Source organism: Lepisosteus oculatus, chromosome 24, assembly GCF_040954835.1.
Source record: "Lepisosteus oculatus isolate fLepOcu1 chromosome 24, fLepOcu1.hap2, whole genome shotgun sequence".
Classification (NCBI taxonomy): Eukaryota; Metazoa; Chordata; class Actinopteri; order Semionotiformes; family Lepisosteidae; genus Lepisosteus; species Lepisosteus oculatus.
In genome coordinates this window covers 12,347,385-12,370,706 of record NC_090719.1, presented here as the reverse complement: position 1 = coordinate 12,370,706, position 23,322 = coordinate 12,347,385, and the positions used below count along the sequence as shown (strand labels likewise).

Genomic DNA, 23,322 nt, shown 5'->3' with positions numbered 1-23,322 from the left:
CCACAACCACAATAAAATTAAAATGTTCACAATAATATGTAGGGCTTTCCATTTAAATAGAAATTTCTGGGTATGCACAGTGCCATATTGCAGTCATTATCTGCGATTCAGAATGAAGCAACAGCACATCCGGAGATGTGAACTGGCCCTATTACTGTACCTTGTAAACTTTTAAATACTCCTTTAGGCCAATGGAAATATTGCGCTTTGAGATGCTTTTGCCGACAAATACTACTTATGTGTGAGCTTTGCTTGCAGTTTACATTGGAACATTTCTCCGGTGAAATGTCTGCGGCATGACCTGTACTAATTCACTAGTCATTACAGTAACTAGTGAGCAGGAAGGGCTGGTTAAAGCCACAATTCTCCCGAACACACGCCCATGTGTGTTTAGCGACCCGCAGTTTTCAACAGCACGGCAACCACATCGTGATTCCACAAAGTGCTTGAATTCATTTGGAATTTGTCAAATTTTGCAAGACCAGCGATGAATGTATTCCGTTACTGAGTTTTAATAAACAGTCAAAAGAGAAAGTGGGACTTTAAAAGCTTAAATTGGTGCTGAATTGGAGGCTTTCTCTTCCTCTCCTCTTTGAGCTGAGATGCAGTTCTGATTGGAGATTTCATTTTGAACAGATTCCACATTGATAAGAAACTTCTTTTGGGGCAAATGGAAGTGAACCACATCTGACGATGTAGGTGTTGTTTCACAGGCGCAGTGGGTGCTTGATACAAATATAAGATTGAGACCTACAGTTACTGTTCAGTTTGCTATAGGAATACATACTATAAATGTGCATTCTCACACTATTTTATTAATAAATCCCTTTCTAATATAATCAAAAAATGAGTTGATCAAACAGTATTCTACTTCACACAAGACATTGATGAATAAATAATAATGAAAATGAAGGCATTAAAACATTCATTTGGCACAAGACACAAGTTAATCTGTCTATTAAGTTAATTCTTAAACCTTGTATATTAAATCTCCTCTACTGAAGGGTATAATATTACAGCCTGTAGATTGTATTGAATAAATGTCTTGCAATGATTTCTTTGTTATAGCACAATATGCTCATATATTTTAAAATCCTTCATGTAAAATGTTTATTGAAAATGCAATTTGAAAGATGGACAATTATGAGTACTGGCGTTAAACCCAAACAAAACGGTTCAGGACATACTGGAACAATTCCTTTTTCTGACAAATATTAAAGAGAATTAAGCTTCTTTGTCTACTAAAAAAAGGCTCCACTGCTGGACAGGATTTGCTAGAAAGTTTTAATGTAGAAACCTAAATATGTACAACAACAATTCACTTAAAATGGTGTCTCTTTATGCTAGTGTGGGCCATATTTTGTATCGTTTCAGGAGGAAAAACCACCAATGTTCTAAGAAGTCACAACAACAAAAGTTCATCTAGTCAGTAATGAATACAGCATAGCATGTTTTTTCACACCCTATTCGATTTCCTGGTGAGTAGGTTGGTTAATGTATTTCCTGAAACTGGAGATAAACAAAACCTACCAAAAAATAGAGAATACCAATGCTGTAACACCTGGCTGATGGCAGAATTGATTTCACTACCTCGTGTCAAGTGTGAGATATGGGACTACCCCTCCAATAGCAGTTGACAAGGTCATGATGGAGGATGCTCACTATAGGAGTAGGAGTGCAATACTTTTCTGCCAGTGTCTTTTCATCATGTATCAAGAGCCTTTTTAGACAGAAATAGAGAGTGACAACTGTGTTCTAGGGTCATAAAAAATGTACTTTGTATTTTTGAAAGCAAGGACTAAATGCAGAATCTTTAAAGCCGTGAAACAAATTAATTACTTGCATCAATTCGCATTAATAGTTAAGGACATAGTTGGAAGGAAAACCACGACAAAGACTGAGAAAGGTCTAAATGTTTCTCATCATCATGTTTAAGGTGAGGGGAAGGAATCAATTTAATGATCCTGCATGCATTGCACATGAGAAGGAACAGTAAATAACTAGCACAGTTCACTGACCATAGACATAGTCTGGGCCACAGTCTCCCCAAACATCTAAACTCCAACCCTACTAGCAATATCAAAATCTGGTCGTGTCAGATGGTGGCAACATTTTGTTTGCCAGCGTTTTCTTGTGTCTGCCATCATTAGTTAGAGACTTTGGAATTTGCGATAGTTGGGTTGAAATTGTATTATTTAATTTGGGGCCTCAGGACATCACGGCAGGATAAAAAAACATCAGATCTCATAGATGCTAAAACCACTTGGATCAAAAACACTTTAGTGTTCCCAATCAAAGTCTGTCATTGTACAATGACAAATTCTAATAACAAGGCAACTGGAAGAAGTGGTTAGAAAATTGATGGCTGGAATGTGATATAGCAGCGAGTGCACTAGAACTGATACTAGAACATTTCAGAGTTGTTCTGCATTTTTAGCAGGTTAATAGTTGGAAAAATTAGAATAGCTGACCTGCTGCTTAGGCTGTACTGCAGTATGGAAGGACATTTTCTGAGTTTTTTTTTCCTTCGTGAGAAATAAAACAGGAAAGTCATTTTTATCCTCCACTTGGTTTTTAGATAAATGTCTCTTTATTTTGCCAGAGTGATGGTTCCCCTCGATTCCTTTGCTAAACTCGGGTAAAGTACTGTATGACCACCAGAAATCACATTTTCCTTTGGCTTGGTGATCGCTTATTGGTAAAATGATTACTTCTCAACGTGTCTCACTCGACTGGAAATCTTGATTTTTGTGACAAATATTTTCATACTATATTACATTTTACCATCCTCCATTCATACTGTAGGTTGTGGTTTACTGGCTCATTTTGTGGGAAAATGCTAATACTGGTTTAAGCTTCAGGGTTACCCTAAACAAGCATAAACAAATCTCTCTTATTTGAAACTGCGTAACTAAACTTTAACATGGCGATATTGTGGCTGCCTCAGTTTTAGTGCCTCACTTTAATCTCTTTAAACCACAGTACCCCAAGCATTATTTATAGTGCTTTGCAAAAGTCTTCATAAATACAGGGCATTTAAAGTTTGATAAAAAAAAAACATTCCCTTTAAAAATGTGGAGCCCTCATGTGTAATTATTAACCAACATGGAATATGTTTGTAAGGGGTGAATACTTCTGCAGGGCACCATAAAGCCAAATTCACAATTACTTGTTTGTTCACTTCCTTGGTAATGTTTGGTTCGAAACAATTTAGAGTCTCTGCAATTCTGGCCTTCTTCACAGTTTTCCCTGCAGGATTCTTTGTGGTTATTTAGAAACTAAACTCAACCACGTGGCATAACGTCCACAAAATCAGCAGTTAGTCACCACAGCTAGCCTTTCTAGCTGTGGAGCCAAAACTAATGTTTCTGTGTGTCTCCTCCCAAGATAACCATGCGTGATATAGACACATTCACTTTGATGTGATGTGATCTGGGGGTCCCCAATCTTTGGTCTGGTTTTCATTCCAGCTGAGCTTAATTACCTAATTGAAGCCTTAAACTGAACTTAAAAGTTGCTTAGGAACAAGTAATAGGTTTATTCCATGCTGAAAAAAAGAAGAAATAAAACACAACGTTTTGGCCGTGGAGCCTTCTCCTACAGTAGTGTGAGGAAGATGTTTGTAAGGTGTGAATACTTCTGCAGGGCACCATAAAGCCAAATTCGGGAATCAGCCTGAATCAGCCAAAATCAAAATCCTCACACCTCCTCCACGGCCGAAACATTGTGTTTTCTTTCTTCTTTTTTTCAGCATGGAATAAACCTATCACTTGTTCATTTGCAGCCTACGCATGCTGACGCAGCTGAACTACCTGAACTACTTAAAAGTTTCTTGTTTGGAATGTTGGTAAATGGCTTTTTTTTAACTCAAAACATTTCTAATTTTACGTGAGACCATCCAAACAGTTCAAATTAATTCTATTGTAACATCTATCAAGGGTTCACCTGTGTATCTGAGGGCATGGCTGGAACACAATTTGCTTTGCTGAGCCATGGGGAGAGTGCTACCTCTGCTGTGGAGCCAAAACTAAATCAGTAGCTTTTTTAACTTACAAACCAACCAAACAACTCCCTTTAACCCTAAACTGATGACAACAGATGTGAAGCAAGAATGTATTATTGTGGCCAAAACATTATTCTAAAGAATCTCAGTTCAGATAAATAAACCACACACTACTGTGGTCCTCAGAAATAAAAGAAATATAAGCTGTTCTGTCAAGGGCATCAAACAGTAGAATATTTCCAACCAGACCCTTGACAGAAATAACCAAGTGGTTTTAAGACAGATGTGCAACAAGATTAAATACAGTAGAGATTAATATCAAGCTTTTTGTCTCCATTTTGAGCTTTTTAAATGTAACAAAGCTCTCATGCAACTGTAGCAATTGTCAGATGACACAGATAAGATATAAATAGCCTGTGAATTTCTGAAAACAAACTAGATCTGTTATCGCTGAAACCAAGGTGCTAGAAAGAAAGATAAAAAAGACACTTGTCGTTCTTAGAAGGAGCTTTATCTATGCAATGTATTTCGAATTTCCATGATTGTTATCTCCAATTACAAGCTCAACACTTCCTACAAGGTAACGTGTTTTTTGTGCTTACAAGTATGTGAATGCAGACAAACCCATAATGTCTCAGACAAATGTAAAAATATAACCATCTAGTAGAAGAAACAAGCAAAATATTTTTTTTTTGTCTGCTAACTGAAGGCAAACAGTATCAAGCTCTTCAATGTGCCCTAAACATCTTAAACTTTTGACAATGTTACAACAGCATGCAGTTCATTTTACAGCTTAGAAAGAAGGCTTTGATTTCCATAACCAGCCTGTTTTTACCCTTTAAAATATTGAATTATTTTATGCATGTCCTTAAACCATTTCTTATTGATCTTCATAGACAGCATTCTCGATACATAGTTTATTTTGGGAAGAATCATCATCATAACTACTGCATATAAATTCTGCCTCACAAATAGATAGGCAAGTCCCAATCTAAGTATCTCTATTAATTTGGTTGAAGAAATCTCTTAAATTTGCATCTCCAGTAGCTTTTAAACCAGATTTTATTTGCAACCTCAGATAACTTATCTCTGTGATAACTTGTATTAGTTCAACAGTGGCAGATGAAGAAATAAAAGTTCAGAGTTGCCTCAGTTAACCTTGTAAGCCTTAAGCTGACTAAAACTTTCAAAACTGTCTACTACAGCAGAAAATGATCTAAGTACATCTTTCAAGAACAGTATAACACCATCATCGTACAATAAAATTAGTTAACATTTTTAGGAACACCTATACCTTTTATCTGTGCTGACGCCCTTGTTTTGCAGTAGGGGTGAGAGGGGAACACCCTTGCTTTCTGTCTATGTACAGGTTAAAAGGTCTGGAAGTACAGCTATTATTCAATATAGATACTTGTGGCTGACAATATAAGATTGCAACCTATTTAATTAAATTAGGGACATAACAAAACAGTTTTAACTCAGCATATCAAAAGTTCCATTCAATCCTGAGAAAAAGGCCTTCTCAGCATCCAGTGTATATATCTGATGTTATTATACTATGTTTGGCATGATGCATCAAATTAAACAGCTCTCTTGTTTTATCGTTAGAATATCTATTTTCCTCAACCCTGTTTAATCTTGTATGACGTATGATTCTTGTTAGCAACTTATCTCACTGGTTAGCGAGTATCTTCGCTAAAATCTTGTTATCCAAATTCATTATACTTATAGGGCAGTAGCTGCCACATTCAAATGGATCACCCTTTTTGTCTGTAATGTAAGTATAATTATAGACTCCCTAAATTATATCAAAATAGTTGAACACATATTATCAAATGTTTGAAGTAAAATTGGGCTAAGTATAGGCTGAAAAGTCTGAAAGAACTCTGCTGTGTACCCATCAGGTCTGGGTGATTTATTATGAGAGAAAGAGGCTATAGCCTCTTTAATCTCTGAGAAGATGAGAGCTCTCTTCAGACTGTTCCTATCTTCTGTAGAGTGTTTCGGGAGGACTGGATCTAGCTAGAAAGCTCTGAATATTATTCAATTTGCAAGAGACTTCTGGTTAATATAATCTTTTTATAAAAACTCACAAGACTGAATTTATTGCTCTCTGATAGGTAACAGATCCATCTGTTTTCTTGATGCTGCTCATAATAATGTGTGAAGGTTGTTTTTTTAATCTGGCTGCTTACATTTTTCTTTTTGCTCCTCTTGGCAGAAGTTCTGTTTAATGAAAATTCTGTTTTTACCCTTGATAGCTCATTGTATCATAGCTGGGAAAGTGTACGATTACCCCCATCCTGATCATTCCATTTTTCTAATCATTTTAACTTTTACGATTTTTAACTAATTTTGGAGAGCAAGGAGGCTTCTTCTTGCTTCCTTTGCCTTGTGTGAAATGTAGCTATTCTGTTGAGTTAACTCCTTAAGCAGTACTTAAGTGATCCCCAGATGAATTTAGAGTCATAAACAGAATTTAAGTTAATTTCCCCAAAACTTTGAATAAACCTTTCTAGTAAGCGGTGATCTATTCTTGAAAAAATGACTTATGTCTGTCAGAAAAGGAGGTATAATCTTGTTCTGCTGGGTGGGGGGATTCTCCATGTGTCTGATAAATTAGGTATAGTTGTCAGTTTGTGGAGTGCTACTGCCTCTTTAGAGCACTAAGTCAATCATTTTCAGGTTTGATCAATACTAGGATTCATTACTACATTAAAATCCCCTTCAAGAATAATAGTTAGCACATTTGCTAACCTTTTTAAAATGACTTTGTAAAGAATGTTGGGTCATCCGAATTAGGACCACATAGATTAAAAGATATTGCTTTGTTCCAATTACCTGATAAGCAGAGAAATCTCCCCTCTTGATCTTCAATTTTGCTTGAAATATGATGCTCTTTAGATTCATTTAGATGATTTTAGATGAATATCCAGATCCATATCTACAAATCTACAAGTCCATCCCAATCTCTACAAACATGATGCACATCCTTAGATTACAGGTGAGTTTCCCATAGGAATCCCACTTGTGTTACTAAGCTCTGTGTGTTTCTTTAAATCAACAGCAACACAATCATGAACGCTCAATCCAGAGGGGTCAGAAGTGGTTTCTATCCCAGATTATTTCCAGCCGATAAAAATAGAAGTGAATAAATCTGAACAGTCTCCGTTAACAAAATGGTCCGATCTTGAAAACCTTAGGGCTGGATAGAGCAGGCCATACTGGCTGAGTAACGTGTTTATTTCTCTTTGTAGTCTTCCGAGTAAGTCCATACATACAGAACAGGCATGGTATTGTCATTGAATGGCATTGGGTTAAATTGAGTCCCCCCTGCCACAGTTTGTCCCCCTCATCATAGTTTTATCAGCAAACAAGTCTGCCCTGACATGCAAAACCAACGTCCCGACCGCCTCGCCATTGAGCTTGTGGCATTCTTCCTAAATTTATGGGAGTTAACCCTGGGGTCCAGGTTAAATTCCCCCCCGGGCATTCTGCAATGCCTAAATTTCCCTCTGCAGTCATTCGGTGGGGCTCTTTATGTCTTCTCTACTAGAAGTGGGGCCACTAGTGCATAAAGGTTCTGGGGTCCCTCCTAACTGAAAAAGCTCTCTGGAATGAAAGGCGCTATATAAACTGCAGGGAGCTTTATTATAATTGGTCCTCCCAGCCATGTAATCATGGCGTTATTGCAGGCTTGGCCATATTAGGTGTCAGTGACCTGACAGGGGCATCCAGAATTCAAGCAACGCATTGCAGGATATTGGTCGCATGCTTGCTGACACTTTTGTCTCTCTCTCGACCCAGGATGGAGCCGGAGAGGTTGGCGGCCGTGAGAAAATGGCTCCCATGAAGAGCACCCACAGCAGGGTGGGGCCCTGGAGCACCTCCCCGCCCAAAAGGTGAGAGGGCTTGCTTCTTTGCCTCTATAGAAATACTCTTTACAGATCACTGCCTAGCCGACATTGCACATCACTCAGCCCAATAGAACTATTCCCGATAACAATTCCAAGATGAGAATCCCGGTTCTGAAATTGTTTTGTAACAAAGAGAATAGGTATGATAATATTAAGATTTCACCAACATACAGTAGTAGCAGAAGTGACTCAAGTGATTACGATTTTAAATAAATGACTTTGGAGAAGCGCATCAATGCCCTTATGTATAGCAACTTCCAGCAGGTAATTATCCTGGGAATCTTTCTCTGGGAAGTGTAAGATCCAGATTAAGTACTTTCCTTTCAAACATTTCTAAGTGCCTTTTGAGAAACAGCAGTGTTACACTTTGAATTACACTTTCTTTAACATAAATCAAACTTAAGCCTTCTTGTGGGGCTACATAAGATGTTATTATCAACCTTCAGAACATTAGATGCACAAGCATTCTTTAATAAGTTCACATTACTGTATGTTTTATGTGTAGATTTGTGATCAGGCTTAGCATTAGGGTTACTGAAATGTATGTGCTTGTTTTATTACTTGGAAGGGGATCCTATAGGGAAATACATATGACATCTCACATAACGTCTACTAGACTACATAGAACCTAATTCAAAGGAAGCATTAATGACATATTTTGTACTTTACAGTAATGCATAATGAGGCACTTGATAGGATTCGTGTTCCAGAAACAGATGTCATTTCTACTTCCCTATTGAAAGCAGTAACAGGTTTCAGTATTAGTACAGTGTGGAAGAATATAAGAAGTGATGCTTCAGAAAAATCTGGCAGTATGGCCAAGTTAGTTCAACAGAGAGACGGAGGAAAGTGAGGACGTTTGCTCGCAAGCTGACTGGATGCTTGTTCTACATTTTATACTGAAGAAAATTAGTAAGTCAGAAACGCCACAGGATTTGAACTCCAAGCAGCGGACGAGTAGCCAAGCTAAGGTAAGAAATCCTCTAAAGGACAAAGGACCCTCCGAAAAACTATTTCAGAGATGACATCTGACAACAGACAACAGTTATTGCTGTGACAGCATAGATATATAAATCTTGTAAGAATAAAACTGTTGGTCACAGTTCTGATACAGTAATCATACAGTATGTCAATTAAATCTCATAGATTATTCCCAAAGATTAATGGCTCTCACACTTGATACCACCAATGGGAGGGTTGGAATTTTACAAATATTTATGGGATATAAGGACCTCATCTCATTTGTTTCTGTTCCTGTGTTCTTAATTTCTTAAAGCTATTCACTAGTTAGAGCAAAAATCGGCCAAACGTTAATCTCATTGTGTTTTCATTTGAGTTATGTAATGGACAGACAGTATATCGGGTAGTTCTTTTTTCTAAATATTCTAAGCGTGTAAGTCAAGTGGAAACGATATGGCAACAATAGTTATACAGACAGCATCAAAAAGAAAATTTCAGGAGAATCTTGTTAGATATAGGGCATACAGAAAAACAACTTAAATTTTCTTGTAGTTAAGCAGCTTATAACATTTAAATGCAACACAAAGAAGTGGGTTTTGAAGTCGGTTTCATGATTTAGGAAGTGCCACACATCTTCTTTTTTATTCCTCTTCTTCCCCTTCTTTTTGTACAGTATTTTTTTTAAAAAGCTGCTTCCAGTATTTTAAGCAATAAATGCATTGTTAAGAAAAGCTTTCTGACACTCCTATGTTGGTGCGTATTCTCATATTTTTTATCTTAAACGGAATGATATCTTCATGAAAGGCTTTAATTAAAGATAAAGATGTTTTTTAACCAATGATACAAAATCATCTGGGTCCAGCAGCAACAAAGCAACCCAAACCAATACTCCCATCGGTTACCCCGCAAGGGGCCTGTTAAGAGCAACAATTAAGAACAATCTATTGAGTTCAAAGGGTCAGCCTGTTCACGAGTCCACTATGTGTATATTATTGAGTTAAACGTGAGTTACTGTGTCTATCAGAGAGTAGGTGTGGTGGAGCAGCCCTTCACCTGGCAGAACTAGGTATCAGGTGGAGAAAAAGGGTTTATCTGGCTGATGACCTCTGGCGGTGGACATGGAGTGGCGACAGTGTGAGGGCACCACCGATGTGAATATGTGTGAAGACAGTAAGATCTGGGCATCAGTGAAAAGGCTCTGTCTGGCTATTGGCCTCGGGGAGCAGGGCCGCAGTGGAGGGATCCTCGCTTTATGAATATGTGGCTTGGAGTGGAAGGGTACACCAGGAGAAACTGTGAACTTAGTGAGACAGCAAAGTCTGGGGGAGAGAGATGCACCAGAAGCTGTAAGTAAAGGGTGAGTCGTGAGTAAGGGCATTGAGTAATGACAGTGGGGATGGGGCACAAGGGACAGATGTGCCAGCCACTGCAAGTCACAGGCTTGGATGCAAGGATGAGGTTATAAGGTAATTAATGTTAGTGTTATGAGTCTGGGCGTAAGATTGAGGCACAAGGGCTGTGAGGAGGAGACCCTGCCCAAGTGGAGATGTCAGGGGCCGCAGGCAGGCCTGGAAGTCCAAGGGCTGACTGGTGGAATTTGAGAGAACCGATAGCCGTCGTTGAGTGTGAAACACTGCAGCGTCCGGCACTGGGGAGCAGGCAGCTCCAAGCTAGAGTGAGGAAACGGCCAAGGGACTAGCATAAGAGAGAGAACCAGAGGTAAGATACGTTGAGCTCAGATATCCGCTAGCAAAGGGCTCAAAGGCAAGATGATCTCGCAGAAGGTTGTGAAAGAACAGAGGTGTGTAAGAGTAGGAGGCTCTGAGCCTGAGAGTCTGCAAACCGAGGGCTCAGAGAATTTATCATATATGTGTCTCTTGCTTATTGCCCTGGGCCATGTAGTGGCACCACTCGTGGAGAAGAGTGCTTGTGAGTTGGGAAAGTAAAGCAAAAAAGATCCCCAACAGGCTGTGAGAGCTGTGTCAGACTCTGTGGACGTGTCTGTTTCATGCCATGCCTGAAATATATTGTGTAATCCCTGATCAAAACAACCTATGGATAACTCAAAGAGTTCCTAAGGAGAATGGGAACATTTATATCAAAACATGGTACACATACAAAAAAATGACACTATTACACATACCTTCGATAACACCTTCCCAACAGTATAAATACTGTAAAAGTTTCTCTTTTATTCCTGCATTCATTTCTCTTTTATTCCATCTCAGGAGGAGACTGAAGTCATTTTTCCAATGGACCCAGCCTTGTCCAACAGTACCCAGTGCCAGCCCCACAGACTCCACAACGCCCTCCCCTGCCTTCTGGGTATAGTCTATATCAGTGGGTTCTTCCTGAACGGTCTGGGTCTGTGGGTGTTTGGGTGCCACGTGAAGAAATGGAACGCCAGCATGGTGCTGCAGTTCAACTTGGCCCTAACGGACGTGCTCATCACACCCGTGGCTCCCTTCATCGTCCTCTATTCGCTGACGGACCACTGGCCCTACGGACAGTTCCTCTGCCAGCTCAAAGTCGGTCTGCTGAGCGCTCACATGTACGGGAGCATCTGCTTTCTGACGCTCATCAGCATTCACCGGTACCTGACGGTCGTGCAGGGAGCATCCAAATCCCGCTGTGCGGACAAGAGCTTCGTCAAGAAGCTCTGCCTGGTGGTCTGGGTGGTGCTCCTTCTCCAGGGGCTTCCCTTCTTCGTCATCCTGGAGACCTCGGAGGTGCACAACTCCACCAAGTGCCTCAGCATTCACCAGTCGGGTATGGCGGTGCTCTACTTCTCCTACAACGTCGTCGTTCTCATCGTGGGTCTCATCGTTCCCTTCACCGTGTGCCTGGTGTGCTACAGTTGGCTGAGCACCTACATTTCCAGACTGAACGCCTGCAGTCTCAAAAGCCGGGCGATGAAAGCCAAGTCTGTGCAAGTGATCGCCGTCTGCCTGCTCATCTTCACCGGCTGCTACGTCCCGGTGCACGTGGCCAGAACAATAGGCGTGACGGTCAAGCTTTTCTACCCAGCACATTGTGAACTCTTGCACAGGACTGAAGTCAGCTACTACGTAACTTTCACCATCTCCAGTATGAACTGCTGCTTGGATCCTCTTTTGTACTGTTTTGCTTCAAAGCGCTTTAGAGAAGCGTTTCAAAGTTACATCACGTCCGTTCGATGCCTGTTTCCTGGGAGTCGGTGTCTCAAGCCCTTGAGAAAGGCAGAACCTACTGGTTCGACCAATATTGGAAAATCAGCTGAAATAATATAACGGAGCTGATGTGATTTATTTCATTCCCCACTTGATGAAGATCCCACCACTTTTGCCAGTGCTAGATTGGTCTTGCTCCCTAACTGTCCTGAGGTCCCGCAGGGAAGTCCAAAAAGAAAAACATCATTGTAGCGTTCGACACAGAAGGTGCTGCATACTCACTATCTCAGTATTCAGAATTGGGAATGAGCAAAACCAATCACCAAGCTAAATTTGAGAAAAAATATTAGACAGTAAATTAAAATAGGACAGGCCTTTTCTGATTTTTATCCATGTTTTCATCTTTATCAGATAAAGTGTATTTTGTTTCCAGTAATTCACAGTATATATCATCTATATATTGTAATAATATTTTCTTGTCTAGGGCACTAAATGTTTTACATTCTTTATCCTTTAAGACGTATCAGTTTTAGACATTTACTTCATGTTGTGTCACGATCCTCGTCCCTCCTCTTAAGGGCGCTCTGACCCTTTTGTATTTTAGTGCCTTACGTGTACCTGTCCGCCGTTTGTCGGTCACTATGCACTCTGCATACTCACATGGGGTTAATTAGTGCAGTTAGAGAATAAAGGGGCTTCATTGTTATTAGAAATGGTGGGTTTTAGGAAGCAGTCTGGGAAGAGTATAGCAGTCATAGGAAAAGGGGGCTTGTCTTTAAAGTAATTTATGTATAATTCCTCCATAATCTCTGCACAGCCTCCTGTCTGTCCCTTGAATTAAAGTCATCATGAGTTTTCAGGCAAAGATCTCTGGAGTCACGTTGTCCATGTTTAGGCTCAGTCACAAGCATTAAATGAATTACCTCGATCCTAAGTTATATTATACTATGTCCATGCAACAGGACAAATATTTGCCTCCGACAAATACCCTCTCCCCACAATGACATCTGCTCTGTGAAGATCCATGATTTTAAAAATAATCACAGGTTCTAGAAAAATACCTTAAATCCAGTTTGCAGTGTAGCTGTCATAGGATGCAGGGACAGCTTTGCAACCATTTAAGTTTTAATCAGGAGCAGGTACTATTTTTGTGTTAGATCCTTCTGCTTATTTCAGAGAAAGCAAAGTCCAATGAAGACACCTTTAAACTGTACGGTTGTCTTATAACTGTCACGCACGACTATTACGTTGTCAGTAGTAATTGCTCAATGTAATAGTTTTGTTTGGGGTGTAACTTGGCTGGCCTTCAGTGAAACTGAAACTTTCTGGTGTCTTGAATTTCACTTTTCTTTCTGGCAGGCTAAATTTACACTGCCATTGTTTTATCAAGTTGAGACACCTCTGGTTTCTCTAGCTTTGCGTCATCAGTACAATCCTCCCACAAAAGCAGGCCAAATAAAGCGAAAGGCTGACTAAATTATGGCTCTCGTTGCAAAATAGGTGCACATGATAAAATCAACATTTCCACAGGCAAAAAAAATAATACATGTTAAAAACAAGAATAGTGTTGTTACCAGTTTGTTTCTAGATTTCTCTTGTTTGAGAGAATGGGATGGGGAGATGAAATAGGAATGATAGAAAAAATCTAATAGTGTTAACTAGTGCAATTGACAGGGATGTGGAGATCAGGCTTTCAGAATAAAACCTGTTTCTTTACATGTGTGAATTAAACAGTATACAACTAATTAGTATCTCCGGTTAGGTTTATTTTGACATTTCAATGTGCATTATAAGGCATACAGCATTTATTCTGCATTCTCTATAAGAAAACAAAAGCCCCAAACCTACAGCATATTGTTACATCAACCACAAGACATCACAGACTTGAAATCTAAAAAAACTCTAAAACATTAAAACCTACAAAGGCACCATGTCCATCCAAAAAAATATTCCACAGTAATATATTACTGTATATTATTGGTTTAAGGTTTTGTATTCCATTAAGTCTAAATCCACGATCCAGGTTTTCCATGGATCTTCATGGGTTGAGGAGTCCAGTGTTTATGTAAACAGGCCCCCCCTGGCTCTTGCCCTTTCCTGGGAGTTTGTGATGAGAAACAAAGGCGCGATGGACCTCTCTTGCTTCATCTGGAGGACTACCTCTTTCTTCGGCCTGCACGTTTCATGAGAGAGCTCCTATGCAGGGGAGAAGCAGTCCGTCTACATCCTCCTCAGGGATCAGGGCACCCAAGAATGAAATTAACAGCAACAGCTAAGTGAGGGGGGCGTGGGTGATATTCGCTCCATTGAAGCCTCCCTCTATCAAAACCCATCTGATTTTCGTGTTTCGTGAGAACTTTGGGGTGTGCAGGTCTTACCTTGCTGCCTGAAAGTGAGATAGGCTTTACTTTGTGGTATTCTCCTCATTGAAAGAGAAACTGAAGAGTGTGGCTTAAACAAACAAATGATTTTGTGAGCAGCAGGGGAAACTTTGTAGTGGTTAGGTCCCAGCTGTGAAACTCAAAATAGAAAAGAGTAATCACAACGTAAGAACTCCTCTATTAAATTATGTTGCTTTCCTGTTGCCGGGGGGGAAGGATTTCAACTGGAATGCAACTGAGTGTGTGGCAAAGCATATTGCTGTTGCTCAATGTGAGGACATTGATGTGTAAAGAAACGAATCAGGGAAAACAGCAGTATTGGCAAATTGGCAGAACTTTTTTGCCCAGTCATTTTAAGGAAGCATTTTCAACAGTAGTTTTCAGAACTATAATCTGCACATTCTGCTGATTCCCTGTATTAGTTACTGTAAAAATCACCCCCCTGCCTGGTGAAACCCCACTATTACACTACTCTCTATTGAGATTTTGCTTTGTGCATCTAGATGTTTTATGCTTTGCATTTCTTGTATTGTTTTTCATTCCGATTTTATCTTGCACTTTGTAAACTCTTGTACAGCACTAAGTACTACAGTGGTTATTGAACTTTATTGCAGTTCTGTAACAATATATTTCTATGTACAGGGTACATACAGTTTAGGGTAGATCTTCTCTTTAGTATCAATTTAGGAATAAATGTTTTCTGAAGTAAGGTTTGACCCTGGACACAGCATTCTGTACATTTTCTGTTTCCTGCAGAGCTGAATAGATTCTATTTGTTCTATGGCCAGAGGTGACGGATGCGTCTTGTAGCTACAGAGGCAAGTTTAGACACAGCCATTTCATTGCCAGCAATTACTGCTGCACGCTGCATTGTTGTGCATTTGACCAATACATTTTGATTGATTGAAGTGCCTGTCCTTCCTGTTCACTGCTAACTCCTTTCAACAGCCACTCGGCCTCAACGGTGCTCGACAGTCATCATCATCGTTTCAGATCTTTCTCCCTCCTTTTTTAAACTACGGACTCCACTGTCGCCCCGAACATGGTGACTATTTGGGGTATGTTTTTTCCCAGAAGCCAGTTAACCTACCAGTAAGTCATTGGACTGTGGAAGGAAACTGGAGGAAATCCACACAAACAAAGGCAGAACAAGGGAAAACCAGGGAAACTCCACAGAGAAAACACCCCAGGTACAGGATTGTTAACCACCCTGCTACTGCGATGCCCCCATTTGAAATCTCTGCACTTAAATATCTGATTTATGAATAATATTATATTCACGGACATTCTGGGCTTCAAAAATGTACGTACTTCAATGCATTTCTTCCTGGGTGTTGCTTGTGAAAACTATAAAACAAAGCTTTGGATGGGACTTTCCCTTCAAACAGTACAATTCTAGTTAATGTTTTATTTTAAGATTTAACATTTAAATGTTAACTCCCTTCTTCCTCTGGCAGCTCAATTATTTTAGTTAATATGTAGCTTGCCTCCGTTGCAGTCATGAACAAGTGCATGGCTTTTGCTCTGTACAAAAATGCAGCAGGTTTGATGTCACGTCGAGACACCCATGCCTCAGCATTAGTTTAATCAGTGATACGGTACCTTTCAGCTGTGGAATCAGTCGCTTTTACATCTTCTAGTGGGTGTTTATGGGAACTGCAGGGCAAGCAAAGGGCTAGAGGTAGGATACACACTGAACAGGACACCAGTGCATCTGGTGGCAGAAACACAGACACACACACTTGCACCTACAGTTTTCCCGGAAGCCAATTAACCGACCAGTATGTCTTTGGACTGTGGAAACCGGAGAACCGGGAGGAAACTTACACAAGCAGTGGGAGACCATACAAACTCCACACAGACAGCACCCCAGGTACAGAACTGAACCCAGCACCTGCAAGGCAGCAATACTGGCCACTGCTCTACTGTGACACCCCTGTTTGAAACATTGATGTTAATTACATTTTACTGTTTGAACTGGAGTCGAGAGAAGTTTGGAACTGAGGTCAGTGGTTTCAAAGGGCCCCAAGAGGACTTGGTGGTTGTTAAGTGTCTCCGCCGGGTCTCTGTTTTTATCATCCCAGTCAGATTTGCTACCATTCTCAAAAGCTGGAAGCAGACCATGTCCAGCCTCACTGAATGGTTGAACTGTCAGGGGGAAGTGATGGTCATGAGTCCAGAATGTCTTGCTTTTACCTTGGGCACTGCAGTGTCCTGCCTCAGCAAGGTGTACCACCCAAATGTTTCTGTTCTTGTACAAAATGTCCACATCATCTGAAATTCCCTGTTGTTTCACCCCTTGTGTTTCCTATTTGATGCATTTCACATAGTCCGTTGTAACAGAAAACAGATCGAAGGAAAGAGATCAGTTTGATACAAGTCTGAAATTTCTCCCCTGCTATGACAAGGGGGAACACCCAAGGAAAACTAAGAAAAAGATGTTATTCTGAAAAGGCTTTAAAATTAAATATTTGCAGAACATTCCTGTCATATTCAAGTGTTAAAGGCATTTCTCTAATTAATTCATTTTTGTGGAGTCAAAAAGAGAAATAATAATAAAGGACTGGAATATGTTATACAGTGTAAGCACCGTTTTTTCTGAGTGAATATGTACTGTAAGTCACGAATGTCTATCCAGTAATGATAACAAATGACTGGTCCTGTTATTTTTAATACTCTTCATCAATTTCTGTAATTTGCAAATCATGTATCTCCAAGAATATATGTACTCTTTTTAAAATGACAGATTCCCAGATATCCTATAGTGCATGCAATGTGATTTTTAAAACATTTAGCTCCAGGGCAAAGTTTGCTTCTGCCATTTCTAAAGTAAAATTCTGGCAAAAAAAAAGGCACAAGTATGGAAAAACTGAAATCATGTATTAAAAAAAATATTGTACTTTGGAAATTCAGCTGAATTTTTTGTGGAATGAAAAATGGATCAAGTTGTGCCATGGAGAATAAACTTTGAAAACTTGTCCAACATTACGCCATGTCATAAGACCTGGGCTGTTCATAGAATTTCATTTCTTTAGTGACAAATAAATTCCTTTTTTGGGAAAAAAATATAAATCCAGGCTTTCTGTCCAGTTTCCCTCCTCCTTGTCTGCAAACAGGAAGCCTCACATCACGCGCCATTTATTTTCCATAAACAAGCCATGTAGAGGAGACAGTCAACAGAAAAGTCCCAATATTGCCGTTTGGATAAGTTTTAAAACAGCTGGCTACTCGTCAAACATTACTTCAGGCACAGACAGGCAGTTGGGGTCCTCAGTTCGCTATTGACATATCTGGTCGTGAGAAAAAGCGAAACCCAAAGTCTTTATTGCAAGATAATGAGAACCCGTTATTCGAAGAACACACATTTGTACATGGAAAGAGAGGGAACTTCATGTAATTTTGCTTTCCTTATAAATTCTGGAGTAAAACCGAAAATCACGGGTCACAGCCTAAAAGAAAGACACACACACAAAAAAAAATTGTTGCCGTGCGGATAAACGTGGAACAAAATCTTTTACATTCGTAAAGATGACATAATTCAGCGTAATCCTAACCGTGTACCTAAAATTCGGCAAAAGTCAAAACAAATAATATTGGTACTGTATATGAATAAAGATAATTCTGCCTTTCCACGACTAGTTACTGTAGTTCACTTAAGAAGATACGTTTTTTCCTTCGACAGCCCCACTGCACCAGGTGCAGCTGTGTTGGAATTCTTGTTTTCTTCACCAGAATATTTTTCCTCTAAAGGAAGCAACGTTTCACCCAGACCCAACGGTCTTTGGTGAACATTAATTCAGTAAGGCTGGTTGGTTTAAATATAAAATATTTGACAAAGTATCCTTTCTTGACAGCGTCTCCCTTCGAAATGTTTGCTTTTTAACAAGGTCCCGGATTGGTTAACCGTCGGGTTGTTCAAACTAATTGCGGGTTAGCTCAGTAGCACTGCCCCCACCTCGGCAAGAAGGCCTTTCTAAATTGTGCTTTTTTTTTTCCTCCGAGCGGCTTTTTTGAATTTAAAATTTGCCGAGGAAGACGAGAAAGAAAGAGGAAAGACCACTCTGTATCTAATTGTTCCTTCTTTTTTGTGGGAGAAGTGGACACAGGAGAGAAACCGATGGCTTCCGAGGAAGCACGTACAAGGTACAGTTTTTAGTTCAAGTGTAACAGGATTTGTACTGTACAGTATATTCAACACTGAAGTAGAGACATATCTTTTTAGGAATATTGGTGTAATGTTTAGGAATACGAGGTCAGTGACTGCTGTTATATCATGCTATAGAGTACGCGTGTTCTACAAGTTTTTTAGTTGTAACAGAAATACGGTCTAATTGTTTTTATTTTTGCCAGACTGTGTCTTTAAGGAAATTACTTCGCTTCAGATAAAGTTTTATTTTTAATGCTTATCTATCTTCAGAAGTTCCGACGGGATATTTTGCTATGGTTTATTGTCTGTTACTCCAAATAATTCCTTGGAGTCTCCATCCAAATTGTTACTTATAATTTACATTGAACTCTGCAACATTGTAGTCGTCTTTGTTCCCTTTCTCTTCTTTTTGTTGACAAAATAACTGCTATTGTTGCTGGTTACATTGGAAGGAGGTTCGCTGTGTACAGTGTGTTGGATTCAAGTCTGCTCCCCTCCTTAGGCAGTAGGTGACGGATATTATTGTTTTTTTTCTCTCGTTGCCTTTGAGGTTTGAGTGGCAAATCGTAACCATCCTATTTCATTCTGCACAATAATAGGTTAGCCCTCCTGCAGATGGAGTATCGGGTAGAACCAATTGTATTACACCTAGTTTGAACACATTCCCATATTTTTGCTGTTTAGATGTAGGAAAATCCTTTTTCGTTCCTTATGAATCGTCAGTGAGGTATGATGCCCGTTTCTTATAAGGAAATATACTGTTGACCTCTTTATATGAGCTATGTTTACTATACTTAACTACAGTATGAATGAGTAAGGTATGGTATGTACGTGAATGAATTGAACTGAAATAGCTGTAATAGTAAATAGCTCATGTTTACGTGGAAATCCAGGTCAATTCCAAATGCTAGACAATAGAAAGAAATTAAGAGACCTGGAACCAAAGAGGTTCAGGATCATTTAAAAAAATCAAATAAAGAGAAAGTAGTTTAAAGAAGAAACATGCTGCTTTCTTTACCCTGTCTTACCTTCTAACCCCTTCTTATCCTTGCTTTGCCCTCTCCTGTACTGGCAGTTATTCAGAGGAAAGAAAGCTTTGACAGTGCAGTATTTGCAGTGTTGATGTTTTGTTTTAGTTTGTGTCTAGACAGTATTCTGGACTCCTGTAGCAGAGAAGCAAAGGAGAACACCCGTTTAGCTGCTTTTGAATTAGTTCTGGTTGTCGGCCTGTGGCTACGATGCCACCTTCATCTCAAGTTACCTTTACATTTAACGGTATTGAAAAGCCAGCGGTGTATCTACATGGGCTGATTTTTTTTTGTCTTCTGTTGAGCCAGAGATTTTGAGTACCACTTAGTTAAAATGGAGTGAGATGATTTCTCATTTTCATAGCCTCTGAATACTATTTCCGTACTATTTAAAGCATTTTGAAAAGAAACAAAAACTCAATGTTTGGAAACTTAAGGCTCGTTTCAGAAAACATCTGAGTGAAATCGGACTATAACCTTTTAAAGGCAGATTAATAACAGATTTACTCATACTGAGGAGCATAGCCCCAGAATTACATGTGCTGTATTTCTCATCAATAGCTAAGTGTCTTCTGGGTGATAAAAGATGGTGATTGAAATGCCTTGTTTTCCCATTCATGGTAGCTGGGTTGAGATTTGATATTTGAGAGCAATCTGTGGATTATTGTCTAATCCTGCTGTCCTACGAAAGCTGTTACATGCTTATCACTCAATGGACCTGAAACGTTCGGGATCCATTGGTTCATATACTATGTATCAACAGCTGTAAAGGAGTAATCATGTCTTTTGTGACTATACAAATGCACATTCTTCTTCATAATATAAAGAAATGACATAAACTCCAGTTTCTAGAGAGTTAAACTTCCTTTAGCTTCATCGCCATCTGATAGCGAAAGGCAACTTTTTATCTCTTGGGATGGCTATTCGGAGTCCAACACTTCCAGACCTAAAACTAACCAGTCTGTCTCAAACTCAAACTGTCTGTCGGAACCTTTTTATGATGATATTTTTAGCATGCATTTTTGTGCGGATAATGTTAATGGGCAAACCTTTCTGTAGAGAGAAAAGGCCTGGAAAAGACTTAGATTGTCATTCCAGTAAAGTTATTTTTCTGCACACAAAACAGTTTGAACTTGGCTTTAGGTTTACTATACAAAGTTTCTGGCATTTCTTTTATTTCATTCTCTAGTCCAACATGAAAAAGGGTCGGGTGAGTTGTTTTTGAATGCTATGTTACTGCTACTGTTACTGCTATGAGATCTTAGGTAGGCCATGTCAATAGTTGTGAATTTCCCAGTAACAACATTTGATTTTCACACAATGTTTTTCATGTTGAGATCAACCCGAGCCATAATCCTCCATCGGTTGCTCGAAAAATAATAAAGAAGTATTTTTTTTTCACACGAGCGGTTGGTACTGCAAAGAATACTATGTCCTCTGGGTGGAGAGACAAACCTTTGACCACACACCTGTACTATATAGCAAAGCAAGCAGAATGTTCTGGGTTTTTTTCCAGTGAGCTATGGAGAAGTTATTAAAAGATAACGACGAGCAATCGGGTATTTAGCGTTCATTTTTGCAGCTACATCAGCGGTAATGAGGTTCTGAATCGTTAAGAAAAAATAGTTGTAAAACCAACAGAAAGCACACACTTCTATAACTACAGTTCTAGTTACAGTATATAACAACTGTAAGTATAAGGATAAACTACTGCAAGGAACCTGTGACCATTAAGACACTGTACACAGCAGAAGTCTCCAACTCATTCACCAGAGCGCCTAGTAGTGCAACCTGTTTCTTTTACAGAGTGCTTTTAAATAACAGTGACACTTTTAACCATGCACCCAAGTGTTTTATAGGCGACTATCTTTGATGACGTTTTGAGTAATGAACTGTTAAATACCTTATGAATAATCATTCACATACGTGTGTCCGTGAGAGTAATTGTTTACTTCACTCCTTCGACTGAATCCAAAAACAAAAGCCGCTTGTCGTACCAGGAATTCAGTTTGAGGCCGACTTTCAGGATAACCTGCGCTTTTCTCCACAGCTTTGTGACCGGAGGCAGGGACAGTGGAAGAGCGCAGTCTCGCCACCAGAGGGCAGTAGAGCAGAGAGCCAAGGAAAGGAGAAGCCGACCAGCGCTTCATTGCTCAGGATCCCGCAATGCTCCAAGGTAGAAGAGAACCGCAACGAAATATAGGTGGTTTCATTTGCTATTGAAATGGGTATTTGTAGGGAAACACGTTTCGAAAATCCTAACAGTTTGATCGGTATTGGGTTTCAATCAGTGCAGATTTAGCGCTGCAGGTAAACGACAAACACAACCTTCCAAAATGAACTGCGTTCTGTTCCCTATCAGTCTTTTTAACTAAGTTAGTCTTCCTCCTTTCCCCCTGAGCCCGAAAAACCTGTGTAGATTAGAAGCTAAAATAGTCAATTTTTGTGTAGGTACTGTTCAGCTAAGTGAGCAACCTCGTTTTAACGTGGTGATAGATAACTTTATTGATCCCGAAGGGAAATTCATGTGTTACAGCAGTCCAGCCCAAGACAAGCAAAAACAGACATCAGAACAGACGAAAAATTGTACAAAATAAATAACAATAAATACATAGGTGTGTGCAAAATATGATGATCATAGTCACTGTAAAAACAATTAAAACAATACAATGTGCAAAAGTCACTGTAAAAACAATCAAATATGTGCAAAAACATTAGATGTGATTTGCAAATACATTAGAATTTGTAATATAATTGCAATGTTAATTCGCAATATCAAACATTTTCCTGATCCAAACCACTGTAAAAAAAAAATCAAAAGCAATCGAAAATCGGCATTTTTGCTGCTCATAGCATAGATGCAATTTCAGCTGCTACCACAAGGGGTCATCAGAGAAAAAGACTGCCAAGCAATAACATTCTAACCATTACGACTAAAATTATTTGCACAGTCGAGCATGCCTGATTTTTGATCCTGTCTCTTATTCGATTTCCATGATTACTTGGATGTGTAGTGTGGGAAAGTCGGGTAACAGAAACACATATATCAAATTATATAAACGAAATATAATCCAAATAAAAAAAACATTTTAATCTTGTAAAAGCTATGTATTTTGAAAGAATTTCACCTTTCAGACATTGTAAGGAGGAAATGAAATGTGGGATATACAGTATAGTTGAAAACGTAGGATTTAACTAAAAGGAGGCTTTTTCCAAATGGTGCAATGTACTGTACTTGTAAGATTTTAGACTATCGTGAGAAAATTTGGTCACCATGTTCTAAAAAAGATATTGTTGCTCTGTGATCAGGCTAGAGAAAAACAATAAGTCACTCCGGGTTTAAAAGAATGTCCTGCTTTCACAGACTCGAAGAAGTGAATCTCTGTTGTCTTCAAGAGACAAATCTACAGCAGGACATGATTCAAAATCCTCAAAGGCACTGACAATGTCAACCAAACCCGCTGATTTCTTAGTGAAACACCTACCAGACAACACAAGTCTGAACGACAGGGAAATGAGAACAGGTGGCACCTTTTCAATTATAAGTTAGTGGCAGTCTGGTACAAAGTTGTACCAAAGATGTTGAAGCTTTGGCAGGATGAGATCTGTGGATCCGTTAAGGTAATAGCAACCGAACCGGTTGGATAGGCTGATTTTCCAGCTCCCAGCTGTAGCCTTCCCGATTTTCTTATGGGCTGAAAAAACACCGACGGCTAATACAGCGAATTCAGGCTTTA

At 39.4% G+C, this 23,322-nt stretch overlaps 1 protein-coding gene across 1 annotated transcript in view; it reads left to right on the top strand.

Annotated features, from left to right (window-relative positions):
• LOC102686985 (regulator of G-protein signaling 3-like) overlaps positions 1-23,322 on the top strand; it is a 183,414-nt gene that overhangs the window by 7,213 nt on the left and 152,879 nt on the right. The window contains exons 2-3 of the mRNA XM_069183310.1: positions 7,811-7,905; positions 21,636-21,761. Of these exons, the coding sequence (XP_069039411.1) occupies positions 7,811-7,905; positions 21,636-21,761 (221 nt within the window). The remainder of the gene's footprint in view (positions 1-7,810; positions 7,906-21,635; positions 21,762-23,322) is intronic.